The sequence below is a fragment of the Lagenorhynchus albirostris genome, chromosome 1, assembly GCF_949774975.1.
Source record: "Lagenorhynchus albirostris chromosome 1, mLagAlb1.1, whole genome shotgun sequence".
NCBI lineage: Eukaryota > Metazoa > Chordata > Mammalia > Artiodactyla > Delphinidae > Lagenorhynchus > Lagenorhynchus albirostris.
This window is the reverse complement of record NC_083095.1, coordinates 187,162,672-187,177,748: the sequence shown is the minus strand read 5'-3', so window position 1 is coordinate 187,177,748 and position 15,077 is coordinate 187,162,672. Positions and strand designations below refer to the sequence as shown.

At 37.2% G+C, this 15,077-nt stretch overlaps 1 protein-coding gene across 1 annotated transcript in view; it reads left to right on the top strand.

Moving 5' to 3' along the window:
- Positions 1 to 15,077, top strand: part of CUBN (cubilin) — a 265,343-nt gene that overhangs the window by 150,664 nt on the left and 99,602 nt on the right. Inside the window, exons 37-39 of the mRNA XM_060162639.1 lie at positions 10,400 to 10,605; positions 11,836 to 12,020; positions 13,657 to 13,849. Of these exons, the coding sequence (XP_060018622.1) occupies positions 10,400 to 10,605; positions 11,836 to 12,020; positions 13,657 to 13,849 (584 nt within the window). The remainder of the gene's footprint in view (positions 1 to 10,399; positions 10,606 to 11,835; positions 12,021 to 13,656; positions 13,850 to 15,077) is intronic.

Below are 15,077 nucleotides of genomic sequence, written 5' to 3'. Positions count from 1 at the left end.
TATTTTTTTTAATAGATCTTTATTGGAGTATAATTGCTTCCCAATACTGTGTTAGTTTCTGTTGCACAACAAAGCGAAACAGCCATATGCATACTCATGTCCCCATATCCCCTCCCTCTTGAGCCTCCCTCCCACTCTCCCTATCCCACCCCTCTGTCATTGCAAAGCACTGAGCTGATCTCCCTGTGCTATGCTGCTGCTTCCAACTAGCTAACTATTTTACATTCGGTAGTGTATATATGTGGATGCAACTCTCACTTCACCCCAGCTTCACCCTCCCACTCCATGTCCTCAAGTCCATTTTCTATGTCTACATCTTTATTCCTGCCCTGCAACTAGGTTCATTAGAACCTTTTTTTTTTTTTAAGATTCCATATATATGTGTTAGCATACGGTATGTGTTTTTCTCCTTCTGACTTGCTTCATTCTGTATGACAGACTCTAGGTCCATCCACCTCACTACAAATAACTCAATTTTGTTTCTTTTTGTGGCTGAGTAATATTCCATTGCATACATGTGCCACATCTTCTTTATCCATTCATCTGTTGATGGACACTTAGGTTGCTTCCATGTCCTGGCTATTGTAAATAGAGCTGCAGTAAACATTATGACACATGACTCTTTTTGAATTATGGTTTTCTCAGGGTATATGCCTAGTAGTGGGATTGCTGGGTCATATGGTATTTCTATTTTTAGTTTTTTATGGAACCTCCATACTGTTCTCCATAGTGGCTGTAAACAGACATATTCTAACAAGTGCAGAGGAAACAGGAATGGGAAGAGCTTCAAATGGGGAAGCTCATTAAGAGAATTAGTATGGGGGAATTGGCAGTACAAAGGAGGCATAGGTGGTGTAGCAAGGAAGGAGGAAGATGGCCCCGGAGATGAGGTCTGACCATGAGGAGCCAATGGAGAGACCAGATGGTGCTGGAAGAAGAGCCTGAGGCGTTGGGGGCCATTTTATCTCATTAATTATGTTTGCCTCAGTAGCCTTAAAATCTTATTTTGTAGAGAGGCAATTCTAGGCTCCAGATAATGTTGGGAAGCCTCAAAATACCAAAGTAAGTAAGTATTCCACACATTTCTGGAAATTTTTGAGCCATTGTAGTCTACTTTGGTTCTAAGAAAGTTAAGTTTGGGGATTTCAAAAGTTCCCCACAATGGCCATTGATATCCTAAATTGCCTTTTTTTTTTTAACATCTTTATTGGGGTATAATTGCTTTACAATGGTGTGTTAGTTTCTGCTTTATAACAAAGTGAATCAGTTATACATATACATATGTTCCCATATCTCTCCCCTCTTGCGTCTCTCTCTCTCCCACCCTCCCTATCCCACCCCTCCAGGCGGTCACAAAGCACCGAGCAGATATCCCTGTGCCATGCGGCTGCTTCCCACTAGCTATCTACCTTACGTTTGGTAGTGTATATATGTCCATGACTCTCTCTCGCCCTGTCACAGCTCACCCTTCCCCCTCCCCATATCCTCAAGTCTGTTCTCCAGTAGGTCTGTGTCTTTATTCCTGTCTTACCCCTAGGTTCTTCATAACATTTTTTTTTCTTAAATTCCTTATATATGTGTTAGCATACGGTATTTGTCTTTTTCTTTCTGACTTACTTCACTCTGTATGGCAGACTTTTATTGGGTTGGTCCATTTAGTTAGGAATGTGCATAAGGAAGGACTTTAGTCTTAAACATCAGATCTGCCAGAGTCCCTGTTGGGGGTGTGGGTACTCTCAAAAACTGGGCTTCCATTTCTCAGAGGTTTTTCTCTAAAGTAAAAGAACAATTTTCAAACATTTTACAACACAAACAGCTCAATTCAAACAGCTCGGAAGCCTGAATAACAGCCAATTCTAAGGAAACGTCTTGGTCCTAGAGGAGCCAGGCCAAAGGTTTTTTCAGCCAGTGTCCAGAGAATAGCCCTTTGCAAAGGCATATGCTGAAGGCTGGACAAAAACTGGCACAGTTTCAGTGAAACAGCCCCTGCTCCTGAAGGAATGGGTCGAAGTCTAGCCAGTTTCAGTTGAAACCGCCTGATCTCAAATCAGATAGAAGTGCCAAGTGAATACTCATGTACAGAACAAAGCATTGACCAGAAAGATGAAGCTTTGAAACAGATTCCGAATAAAACCTGGAGAGCTTCAAACGCTAAGAGAGTGTGAGCTTGGATCCAGGAGAAGGACATACCATTAAACTCCAGGGCTGGCAAGAAAAACAGTGAGTGACAGTGGGCTGGATTTGTGGGTACCATACCTGTTTGCTTATCAAACCAATGCAATGTTGATCTGAAATAAATAGAATGCCAGATACTTCTCCATCAAAGATGGGTTTATTCAGGATTGGCAGAGAATTGCAATTCAGGGTCTGCACCTATGGTGAGCCCCTGCAAGTCCCTGCACAGCAGAAGAAGGAGGATGCTTTTATACAGGGAAAAGGAAGCTGGGAGGGCTTCAGTGAACAGAGTCCATGGCTTCTTATTGGCTAAGTCCATGCCAAGAAAGAAGAGGAGTCTTTCTTCTTCCTCTTGGGCTCTGCTACCTTCACAGGGTGTGAGAGCTCCTTCTTCTGGTTTCTCAGCTTTGTATAACTGAGGTATCTCTTTATTAATTTTTTACAGAATTTAGTGGTTGATTTGTAAAATCACTCTCATGTTCCTCGTTGAACTGTAAGCCTTTTTGAATATGAACTATGGACATGCAATCAACAGTAGGATCCTGCCACATTCTGAGTGGTCTTAGGTTAAATTAAACAACAATAATATATTTTCTGGAAGTTGTTAGTGAAAAGCACATGGTAAGTGAAATGGGACCTTTTAATCCCATCAGTAGAGAGATACTTGTGACATGCCACACTGGTAATGAGTGCTTCATAAACATTGGATGATAAGACATTGGTATTTATTTATTTATTTATTTATTTATTTATTTATTGGCTGCATTGGGTCTTCATTGTGGTGTGTGGGCTTCTCATTGCAGTGGCTTCTCTTGTTGTGGAGCACAGGCTCTAGGCGTGCGGACTTCAGTAGTTGTGGCTCATGGGCTCTAGAGCGCAGGCTCAGTAGTTGTGGCTCACGGGCTTAGTTGCTCCGCGGCCTGTGGGATCTTCCCGGACCAGGGATCAAACCCATGTCCCCTGTCTTGGCAGGCAGATTCTCAACCACTGCGCCACCAGGGAAGTCCCAAGACATTGGTATTTAAATTGCCATTTTAAATTAAAAATTATTTGTTTTACTGTGTCATAGATTATTGGGCTTTGGTTGGGGTTGATAATTCTGTCTTGAAAAGAATATAAGAAGTAACTTGCTTGGAGAGAAGAAGATTGTTTTGGAGACACTGCTCTGTTTATTCAAAAAAGTCTTGCGCCTCTTCTAGGCATGCCATTCTGTGCATCAAGAATGGATTTTTAAACATGAAAGAGAAGTCCTATTTGTGGACCACATTCAAACATCTCAAGTTACTTTGTTTTAGCCCATCGATCAGACAGTGCCTCTTCAGGGTCCAGCTGGCATTGTGTCAAAACAAAGACACCCTCTGAACACCTGAAAGGCAATACAAATTTAAGTTGCCACGTGGGAAAGAGGTTTTGTTTGCTTTTGTCTTTACTAAAAGCACAAAGTTTTATATGGGAAAAAAAATATATATGTGACCATATATATATAACTATATATATATAAAACTATATATATATATATTTCTTTGTTCAACAGATATTTATTAAGCCCCTACTTTATACACATAAGCACTGTTGCACCCTTGCTAGATGCTTCATATATAAAGCACATGTTACTCCCATAATTGATGTTTTATATCCAGTGATGAATAAACCATGAACATCGTTCTTATGATAAAGTTCAAAGTCCTTCACACGGCTTAATAGGCCTCATAATTGCTAGATCAAAGGGCTTTTCTGGTCTTTTTCCTCTTGGTCTTTACCACAGTCACATTCTTGAACAATCTGACGTTCAGTGGTTCTCAGGAACTGGGCCAGGTACTGGGAATGTTTAAGACAGACAACATCCCATTTCTTGTTAAGTTACTAATAAGTTAATGTCAAGAAGCTATTTGTTTAAAACCTAAAGAGATTCATTTCATCTATAGGGGATAATCATATCCATATAGGGCCATAGGTGTGATCAAAGATGTTAAATTTTAAATGTGTACCACAAAGCTGATGCACACCTGATGTTCAGTGAATGTTAGATTCTCTCACTCTGCCATTTCTAAAGTATCTTGTGTGGCAGTTCAGAGTCAAATCCAAATGAACAACACTGGGCTTTCCTCCTAGAGGGTGGAAGATAAACACAAAAAGCCAGTGTCATTCATTTTACTCTTCAATGGACAGTAAGTCCTGATTATTGCATAAGCAAATCTTAATGCTTCATCTTTTTCCTGTCTCATCCATAAGAAGTTAATTTTGATTAGTTTGTGTTCCTTGCTTGAGTTTTATTTTTAAAGTGTAATCTGTGGAATGCAAGATGCTCCCCTCTATGCAGATGATACTGAGAAGGGCTTTATGGCCAGGCCTCTGAGTTATTTCTGCCCTGGTCTAAACTATATCCAGATGGGTGCTTGGAAACTTCCCCTGGGGTGGGTGAGAAGCATATGAAAAACATATGGACTATGTCAAGTTCTAAAATATGGGGTTTGGATTGTGGACACGGCGGTGAAATCGAGTAGGGAGAAAAGCTGGAGAAATTATGGTTGCATCTATAACACAAAAGGAGGGGGGAGAAATAAAACCCCCAAAGACATTTTTTTATAAAACAGATATTTAAAGGAATGAACAGAAAATGTATTTTATGCTGGCAGAGTCCTTTTCAAATGCGATTGATCTAGGTTCAAGAATCAAAATGAGATAATGAGAAACAGTGACTGTACTATTTTTGTTCCACATCATATTTTTACCAGCAGATCTGAGCCAAAGTGTTTGGCAAGAGGATGGATTTGCTTATAAAATGAACCGGACTAAACGAAAGACTTCCAAGAACAACAAAACGTTTTAAAAAGTCTAATTTGATTCTTACAGGTATCATCCTACCATCCTTTCTGATGAAATGTCTTTTGTGACATCTAGCATTGGATTATACCAGTCTGGTACAAAAAACAGAAAAACCTTGCACTTAGTGATCTTCTCGACCATTGGACCAGACTTTCTTGTACATGTTGATCACCTGGGATCTTGTTAAAATTCATATTCCGATACAGTTGGTTGGTGGGGCCTGATGCTTCGTTTCAAACAAGCACTGGGGTGACGCTGATGCTGGTAAACCACGTGCAGCGTTTTGAGTAAAGATTTCGGGGCAATTTCATATAAGTCGCCTGCTGAGGAGAATGATCACCCCTTCTTCCTTCTTCTGAAAATCAGAAGAACACAGTTTTAGCATATGGTACCTTGTTGATAACGTTCTGATATCATAACAAAGCTGAGCCTGAGTTTAAGAGCCCAACTTGACAGCTATTCTAAGGGTGGATTCAGAACAATTATTTGCCAGAAGTGATGGTAGTTCTGAACTTTGTCTCATGAAGCATTAATTTGTCAAGGAGGACAGTGGAGGTAAGACAACTGTGTGGTTTGTTTAGCCTGATGTGGGTCTTCCCCGATCTCCTCTGTGCTCGGTTATCAGTCACAGCTTGCTGCTAAGACTAAGTCTGAACTATAGATCCAGAGGATCTACACTGTAGTAACCCACCTTGGTGGGATCGTGAGAGCCACAGACTCACCGTCTGGCTAGAGACCTACCGGTGCTAGTATATGGCTTGAGAAGCCAGTGGTAGAGCAGAGCTGACCGGTTGGCTCCAGGGCTCTGGTCGGCAGTGAAGGCTCAGAGGTGTGCCTGATACATTGATCCCAAAGTGAGCAGTGAGGTCCCAGAACCTCCAGGCTGGTCAGCTGTACCTTAAGCATCCTAACCTGTTAGCTGAGATAGAGCCCGGGGAGGGCGCTGTACTTACCATCATGTGAAGTCTTGCTCACGTAAGGTTGAGCAGTGACTGAAAGATACACAGCGAGGAAGTAAGTTTTCTATTCTCAAGACATTTTTTTCCCTTCCCAATGTTTTTTTTTCTATAGTCCTACTAGACCATTCTTTCTTCTTCTCTTTATCTTGTCCTTCTTCTTCTCAGCAAAAATTTCTTTCAGTTACTTCTGAAAAAAAGAATTGTTTGCACTCACTTCATTTACCTTAAAAAAAATTAAATTGCTTTTATATTTAAAAATTAATTTTAAATAAATAAAATATTACAGGGCAGCATCACATTCCCTTACCTTCTCATCACAGAGATGACCCATATTCTGAATTTTATGTGTATCACGTCTATGCATGTTTATATCCTTTTATTATATATATATCAATAATATATACATACATGTCTCCATACACACTACCTAATATTGCTTTCTGTTTTACATTTTACATAAATGCAATCATACTTACTGATTTTACTGGAAATACATTGAATTTATAGATTAATTTGGGGAGAATCTTTATTGACTCTTCATACTGCACTTGGAGTATCTTTCCGTTTATTCAGTCTTCTTTTATGTCCTTCACTAAAATTTCGTATTTTTTCCTTAAAAGTCTTATAGATATCATGTTACATTTATTCCTAGCCAGCTTATTTTTTGTTGCTATTAAAAATGGTGCCCATTTAAAAATCATGGATGTACCCTGTCCACCTTACCTAAAATAACCCTCCTTAATCACTTGGTTTTTTCCTCCTGGAGCATATCACTACCTCATTATATTTCTATTTATTTGTTTGTTATCTATCTCTCCTTCTAGAATGTAAGCTCCCCGAAGGAAGGAACATTGTCTGTTTTCTTCATTGTCCTGTCCCAGTGTTTGGCAATATAGTAGAGAGACAAATATTGTTGAATGAGTGTTGACTAAGTTACATCTTGTAAATTATCATTTGCTAGTATAAGGAAACCCTATTAATTTTTGCATATTATCTTTTTTTGTTTGTTTTGTTTTTTCACACACACACACTATATTTTATTTTTGCAAGAGATAAATAGACTGACACCAAGCATTGTAAATTTGCATATTATCTTATCCTGCCACTGTTCCATTCTCTAGAATCGCCCAAAATTTTGTCTCTTGTCTGCTACTCTATCTTCAGTGCCTAGAAAAGGACCTGACATGTTAAGGTGCTCGGTAGATATTTATGAATGAATGCGTGCTCTTGAATATTGATTTATAGCACTTCCTTTCCAATTCTTACAACCATTCCCCCTTTCCCTGTCTTATTGCCCTGGAGAACCCTTCAGTATACTGTGCAACAAAGTGATGAGCAAGCTTTCTTGTGTTGTTTCTTATTTAAATTAAATGTTTAAAAACTTTTACCTCTAAGTATATTTGCTGTAGGTGTTTGGTGGGCAGTTCTCATCCAGCTGAGAAAATTTCCCTCTATTCCTAATTTTCTAAGAGTTTTTGTGATGAATGGGTGTTCAGTTTTAGCGAATGCTTTACTGCAATTGTCACTGATTCTCCCTTCATATATTTTTCCATCTTTTTTTCTCTTTAAATCTTTGTGCGTACATGTGTGTGTTGAATTGTTGTAATAGATCTTTTCATCTTAAACCATTGTGAGTCCAACCTTATTAAGATTTACATATTTTACAGATTGATGGATTGATTTAGCTAATATTTTATGTAAGATTTTTCATCTGCATTAAGTGAGATTGACTTAAACTTTTTCTTTCTTTGACCTCCCTTGACTGATTTTGCTTCCAAGATTATATTAAATTCATTAAATAAGTTGGACTCTGTCCCCTCTTTTCTATTTTTTTTTTTTTTACAATATACACAAGATTAGGATTGGGATATTGACTTATTGAAGCTTTGGTAGAGTTCCTCTATAAAATAATCTGGGCTCAGGTATTTGTTTCCTTTTGTCTGCAGGCAATTTTTAATACTGACATTTTTTGATTTAATGGTATTTTTAGGTTTTTTCATTTTTTTTCTTCAACTAGTTATAGTATTGCATTTTTATAAAAATTGTCTAAGTTCAAATTTAGTGGCATAGGTTTTTAGTAAATTTCATTATAATTTTAAAAATTTCTAGTATATCTGTTGTTTTGTCCTTTTCTTATTAGTAATATTGCTCACTTAAGCTTTCTTCTGTTATTGGTCAGTCTTATTGGAGGTTTATACTTTGTTAGTCTTATCAAAAGAATAGCTTTTGGTTTCTTAATCTTTTCTAGTATTTTCTACATTTCTGTTTCACTAATTTCAGATGTTGTCGTGTTATTTCTTCTACTTCCTTTATGCGGTTTGTATGTTTGTTTTTTGTTTTACTAACTTCTGGGATTAGACATCTAGTCCACTTTTCTTAGTATTAGTTCTTTTTTACCATAAACATTTAAGGCTATAAATTTCCCTCTAAATAATGCTTTGACTACACTCCCTAAGTTTTATGGGCCCAGCACACTTCTACTGCTCAACTCTGCCTGTTTTAATACATAATGTGTTCACTCTCATTCAGTCCTAGATATATTCTAAATTGCCATTATGATTTCTTGTTTAACACATGGTTTATATAGAAAGTTGTTTTACATATCCAAATTGCGGGATCTCTTTGTTATCTCCTTATTACCCTGTTCTAATTTTATTCTATAGTGGTCAGAGAACATGTTTTTTAATAGTTTTAATATTTTCTGAGACTTGGTGTGTTGTCAACTATATATTGATACATTTTTATGCATGTTAATGGGCACATGAAAAATATAAATATAGAGAATTTATAAATTCTAATTGTTGGGTGTTATAGAAAGCTTGTTATTGTCTTGTTGTTATTGTAATTCATCGTCTTATGGAAATCACCAAAAATCATCTAATTTACTCCTTAATATGTGTGAAAAATAATCCTATAGTGGACCCTCTAAAACTGCTCCTTTAAAAGTTACTAATTTACTTTGAGTAACCAAATCCTATAGCCCAACAGTCCCCAACCTTTTTGGCACCAGGGACCGGTTTCGTGGAAGACAGTTTTTCCATGGACTTGGTGTGGGGGGGGTGGGGGGGGATGGTTCAGGCGGTACTGTGAGTGATGGGGAGAGATGCAGAGCAGCAGATGAAGCTTCATTTGCTCGCCTGCTCGGGGGTTGGGGACCCCTGCTATAGCCTGTTCTTAATCCTGGATCTTTCTGTCATATGACACTCTTCATCACTCTCTCCTTAATTTTCTCTTGGCTTCTGTGACATGACACTGATCTTGTTTTTATCCTACTTTCCAGACTATTCTTGGGTTTATTGCTTCCTCTTCCTTTCACTGAACTCAAAATATGGGTGTTCCCTAAGCTTCTGCTCTTATCTCTTCTCTCTCTCTCTATGTATCACTCCCCACTTTTTCATTTCTAAACCCCCAATCTAGCCATGTTTTCAGCTATTTTCATATGCGTACAGGTGATTTCCAAATACAGCCTCAGAGTCTCTTCTGAAGCCCAAACTTGGCACCATGAATTGGGTTGAATTGGCTTTATACTTGTGGATCCTTTTCTGGACCATCTCTTCTGTTATATTTATCTATTTGTCTACCCTCCCACCAACACCATATTACCTTGATTATATCCAATTTTTTTAAGCATTGAGGCCAATTTTTAAAGGCATTCATTGAGCATCTATGTGTTCCAGACTCTTTATATATGTGACTAATGACAATTACATGAGGTAGATCTTATTTCTCACCCTCCATTCCCCCATGTCATCATAATTGCAGAATATAAAGAAGTTGAATATGCCATGCTTGAACGCTAGCCTGTTTTAGTGCAAATGCCATATTTTTTCTACCTTTACAGAAATTAAGTACAGATGCCTTTGATTGGCATTTAAGCTCTCCCAAAATTAACCCATCATACTGCTCCAGCTATGTCTTCTAATGTTTTCTTAAAGGTACTCAGTATTCTAACCAAACGAGACCTCTCACAGATTTCTAAATATGTCCCACTCTTTCTGCATATGTGCTTTGGTTAGCACGCATTCCCTGCCCACCATTTTTGCACCTTAAATCCAGCTTATGTTTACATTTCCATCTGAAAAAAAATCTCTCCATCAAGCTATTACTGAACCTCACAATTGCATGTGATACCTCTGCCTCAAAATAACTCTGATGGCATGATATTCTGTCTTCTATATTCTGTTTTTTTCTATCTTGTTGCCCAATTTTCCCCCAGAAAGAAAACTCCCTGAAGGCAGTGTATTAATTGTCTTTTATCTCTTGAATCACCATTTCAACAAATTTGAGTGTAAGAAATGTTTTGAGTTAGCCAAAAGACACTGTGATTAAAGTTAAAGAAAAAAATTTAAAAACCAAACAGGTCAACCCAGCAAGTGATTCAGGATAATCCCCAAATTTATTTTATCAGTTAAATCCCTAATTTTGTTTTTTCCAATCAGAACTTTCCAGGTGGAGGAGTCTCAAGACTGTAGCAGAGATTTTGTGGAGATCCGGGAAGGAAACGCCACTGGTCGCTTGGTGGGACGGTACTGTGGAAACGTCCTCCCTCTCAATTACTCATCCATCCTTGGGCACATCCTGTGGGTCAGATTTGTCTCCGATGGCTCGGGCAGTGGCGTGGGCTTCCAGGCTGCATTTACCAACAGTGAGTTGGTTCTGTTTTAGTGATGGCTTCCAGAATGTGTCCTACAAACTAGAAGGATAGCAATGTTTTCAGTAATGCATTAAGAACAATTCCCCTATATTTAATGTCTCTGTGGAATTACTTTATTATATACTAGAAAAATTAAATTATATATGAATGACTCATTAAGAGCCAGGGAGAGCATTCTCAGTGGTTCTAACATTCTTTTAAAGCTCTAGTGTCTACCTAATTTTAAGTTAAACATTTTTCATGATATTGCAATAGAGAGTTTTCTAATGTATCATCGTTTCAGTTTGGTATACTTATATCAAATGTGTTTCATTTGATCCCATAATCTCTATATTCCTCAAGTTAAAAATGTTTACTCTGGTACAAATGAACCCATTTATGAAACAGAAATAGAGTCACAGATGTAGAAAGCAAACTTTACCAGGAGGAAAGGGGAAGGGGGGAGGGATAAACTGGAAGATTGGGATTGACATATACGCACTACTATACATAAAATAGATCACTAGTCAGGACCTACTGTATAGCACAGGGAACTCTACTCCAGACTCCATGGTGACCTATATGGGAAAAGAATCTAAAAAAGAGTGGATATATGTATATGTATAACCGATTCACTTTGCTGTACAGCAGAAACTAACACAAATTTTAAATTAACTAGACTCCAATAAAAATTAATTTAAAAAAACACAAGAAACGTTTACTATTACTTTAGGATATTCCTAAGTGCTCAGATATTGTAATAACAGGATATTCTTCTAATAGGATAAAATGTTAAATATTAATAGCTACTCTATATGTTGTTTGAAAATGTCAGTTTCTCTTACGTAGTTAAAGAAAAAAAAAAAACATGTTTCGTTCTTTTTTAACATGAAGTAAAATAGGTAAACCAAAATTATAGAACAGGGCTGGTGATACCCCTTCCCAAGTCACCAAGTTCCCTGGGGTCTGGGAACCCAATTTTACATGGGACGCAATTGCTTGTTTTCACACCATGTGGTCTTCTAAGGAGATGGAATTCCATTCACAATATCACCCTTCTCCAAAGAATTAATAGATAGCAGAGAAACCAAAAGGGAAGCAGTATTTCTTTCAGTGTTCAGAAAAGAAATTGCAGTCAATTAGAAGTCCGTCCTTTTTAACACCCCTTGGCTTTTGTTTCTTTCATTTGACTAAGGAGCTGTTCTAAGTAGGTCTGATTTACTACTCTGTTTTCCTTCCTAGTATTTGGCAATGACAATATTGTGGGAACTCAGGGGAAAATTGCCTCTCCCTTATGGCCCGGAAATTACCCCCACAACTCCAATTACCATTGGATAGTGAATGTGAATGAATCTCAGGTTATCCATGGTAGAATCTTGGAGATGGACATGGAGGCAACACTCAACTGCTATTATGACAAACTAAAGGTGAGTTTCCAAGAGCAACTGATGTTTATACATTTTGGTGACTTGCTATTGGCAACCATAGATCCAAGTTAATGTCTATTCAAGCATTTACAAGTCATAGGGGGTGGTCTACCCTGCATCACGAATACCCCTTCCAGGTTACCTGAACAATGGTGATTCTGGTAGTATAATTATTATCTTTGATTCTGTAACTAACTTTTTTTCCGCATTATTGTAATCTTTCTGTTGGGCTTTATCTAAGCTTGTGTATGTGTCTTAATTAAGAATTTATTCTATCTTATATCCCATTACCCTGTTTATTCTCCTGTTAGAGTGTTAAAAATTTGAACAATCATTTTAAAGTAAGTAAATATAAGTATATAAAAATTGTGGCGATCATTGCCATCCAGACATTGGCAACTGCATCAATTCCAGAAACACTATCAGATTATTTTTTATCCAGTTTTATTGAGGTATATTTGACAAATAAATATTATATATATTTAAGATGTACAACTAGGTCTTCTGATATATGATATTTTACAATTTTACATTGTAAAATAATAATCACAATCAAGCTAATTAACATATCCATCACCTCAAATGGTTACCATCTTCTTTCTTTGTTTCTGGTGTGGTGAGAATACTTAAGATTTACCCTCTTCGCAAATTTCAAGTATATACATGGTAATATTAGCTATAGTCACATTGTTCTACATTAGATCTTCAGGATTATTAATCTTGCATAACTGAAACTTTGTACCCTTTGACCATCTCCCTGTTCCCCACTCCCCCCATCTCCTGGTAAACACCATTCTACTTTCTGCTTCTATGGGTTTCACTATTTTACTCTCAGATTCTTGAGGGCCAAGATTCTGTCTTATTCATTTTAGGTCCACAGTGCTTCACATAGAACCTAGTCCTTGATAGATGCTCAGTAAGTTGGAAAAAATTATTAGCTAATTTGAAATCTGAGCTTATATAGTAGCTTCAATAGAGAAATATGTAATAACACTTATAACGAACTTGTTCAAATTATTTACAAGACGGAGGGAAGGATATGAAATGTAATTGGAGAGATCCATCCACATGTGAAGAAAAAGATAAACATGCTCAAGATTACGTATTTGGGAACTATCAGAAAATATGTCTCTAACTATGTAATCTAACATTTTCAACCAAATGAAGAGATTTCTTGCATGCTTTGAGTATGCTGAGCCCTCACAAGCTGTGATTCTGTTGCTGTTATTAATTCTGCTTCTTTACTTCTTTGGAAATGGGAACTCCTTCAGGATACCTGGCCACTTTCTCTCATTAGACTTTTCCTTTTTCTTGTGACTTTTCCTTTTTCTTGTGACTTTCCCCCTTTCTTCCTAATTCCTCCCTTTTGTGGCCCCAAAGCACATTTCATAGACACTGTTGTTGTGCCACTATCCTGGTTCCTACTTTTCCACCCATAAGTTTTACTGTAAATCGAATAATGAGCTATATCACATGGAGCATAGTTACTAATATAATTCTGCAGGGAAGATATAGATAATTTTAAAACATTTAATTACTTGCAATCATAGTTTATACTTCGTGGTTTTCTATTTATGAGGAAAAATGGAGGTGATTGCCTGAGTTCAGTGCTCTATTATCTGTCCCTTCCATGCAGGTTTATGATGGGGCTGGCATTCATTCCCGCCTGATTGGAACCTATTGCGGTACCCAGACTGGCTCTTTGAGCTCCACTAGAAGTTCTTTGACATTTCAGTTTTCTTCTGACTCTTCAGTCTCAGGGAAAGGATTCCTTTTGGAGTGGTTTGCAATGAATGCCTCTGTTGGACCTTTACCTACCATTGCTACAGGTGTGTTTGGTAATAAATGAAATTCTTTTTAGGGGCTGATATGTGCAGACTAATATTTCAAAGGTTCCTACTAATAAGGGCTAAATACACAAGTGAATAAGAAGAGTAATTACAGTCTCAAAACCCTTCCTCCATATGTTCAGGTGTCCTTTGAATTTCATAAATACTTAGAGATTAGATGTTTATTTCAAAAAAATGCTGGTTTCCCATTATATTTTCCATAATAGTTAAGGGTTTGATGTCCATAAGATATTCTACTTACAATTTCTAGAAATCGCTTTAGAGATCTCTGAAAGTTTGGTTTGTAAATACCACACACACACACACACACACACACACACACACACACACACACACACACACACACACACACACACACACACACACACACACACACACACACACACACACACACACACCCTAGGATCAACTAATGCAAGTAACTGTTTTTCCTCTATGTTACCTTTTAAGTGTGCCTTCAGAAATGCTTCAGTGTGTCCTTAGCTGGTTGTAAACTCTCATGTTTCAAGGTAAAGTTGGCCTAAATTTCAATCTTTCATTTTACTATTTTTAAGACATTTTAAATTCCCCCAGTAAGCTGTGTTTTGGGAGACCGCGCTTTTCTTTTGAAAATTTGTTTAAACACTTTTGAATGGCTCTTGTGAATTTGAGGGTTGACATAGAATAAATTCAGCAGATATTTCTCATGGCATATTCTCACTCCTTGAAATATTTGATTAGGACATATTATCATTGGATCTCATTGAAGAATATTCAGACTTTGAACTTGTTCTAAGACTAAACAGACCCTAAAAGATTAGAGTCTGTTTGCTTCTAGCTTCTTGGGAATTCTGTCCTAAGATGTTATTTTCACCTCTCTTGCAAGGTGCTTTCAAAACATTGACTATGAAACTCTTCCTTAAAATATTAATCTATTTATCTAAGAGCAAAGAGCCATCAGCAAGATTGCCAAATGTAATTTAGAGCTATCCATTTAAGACTGGATAGCTCTTATAAGTAAACTTGAGTTAAGCTTCTTTTATGTCCACAAATCTCAAGTTACAGAAGAAATCACTCATGCAAAACATTATATCAATAAGTATATTGTAGTACTCAAAAAAAAGTTCTCTCCTCATACATATATTCCATAATTATGTGATTGAAGTGGATGAGTGAGTATAGTATAGTATCATAAATCTCATTTCTCTTAATGAAAAACGAGCAAAGG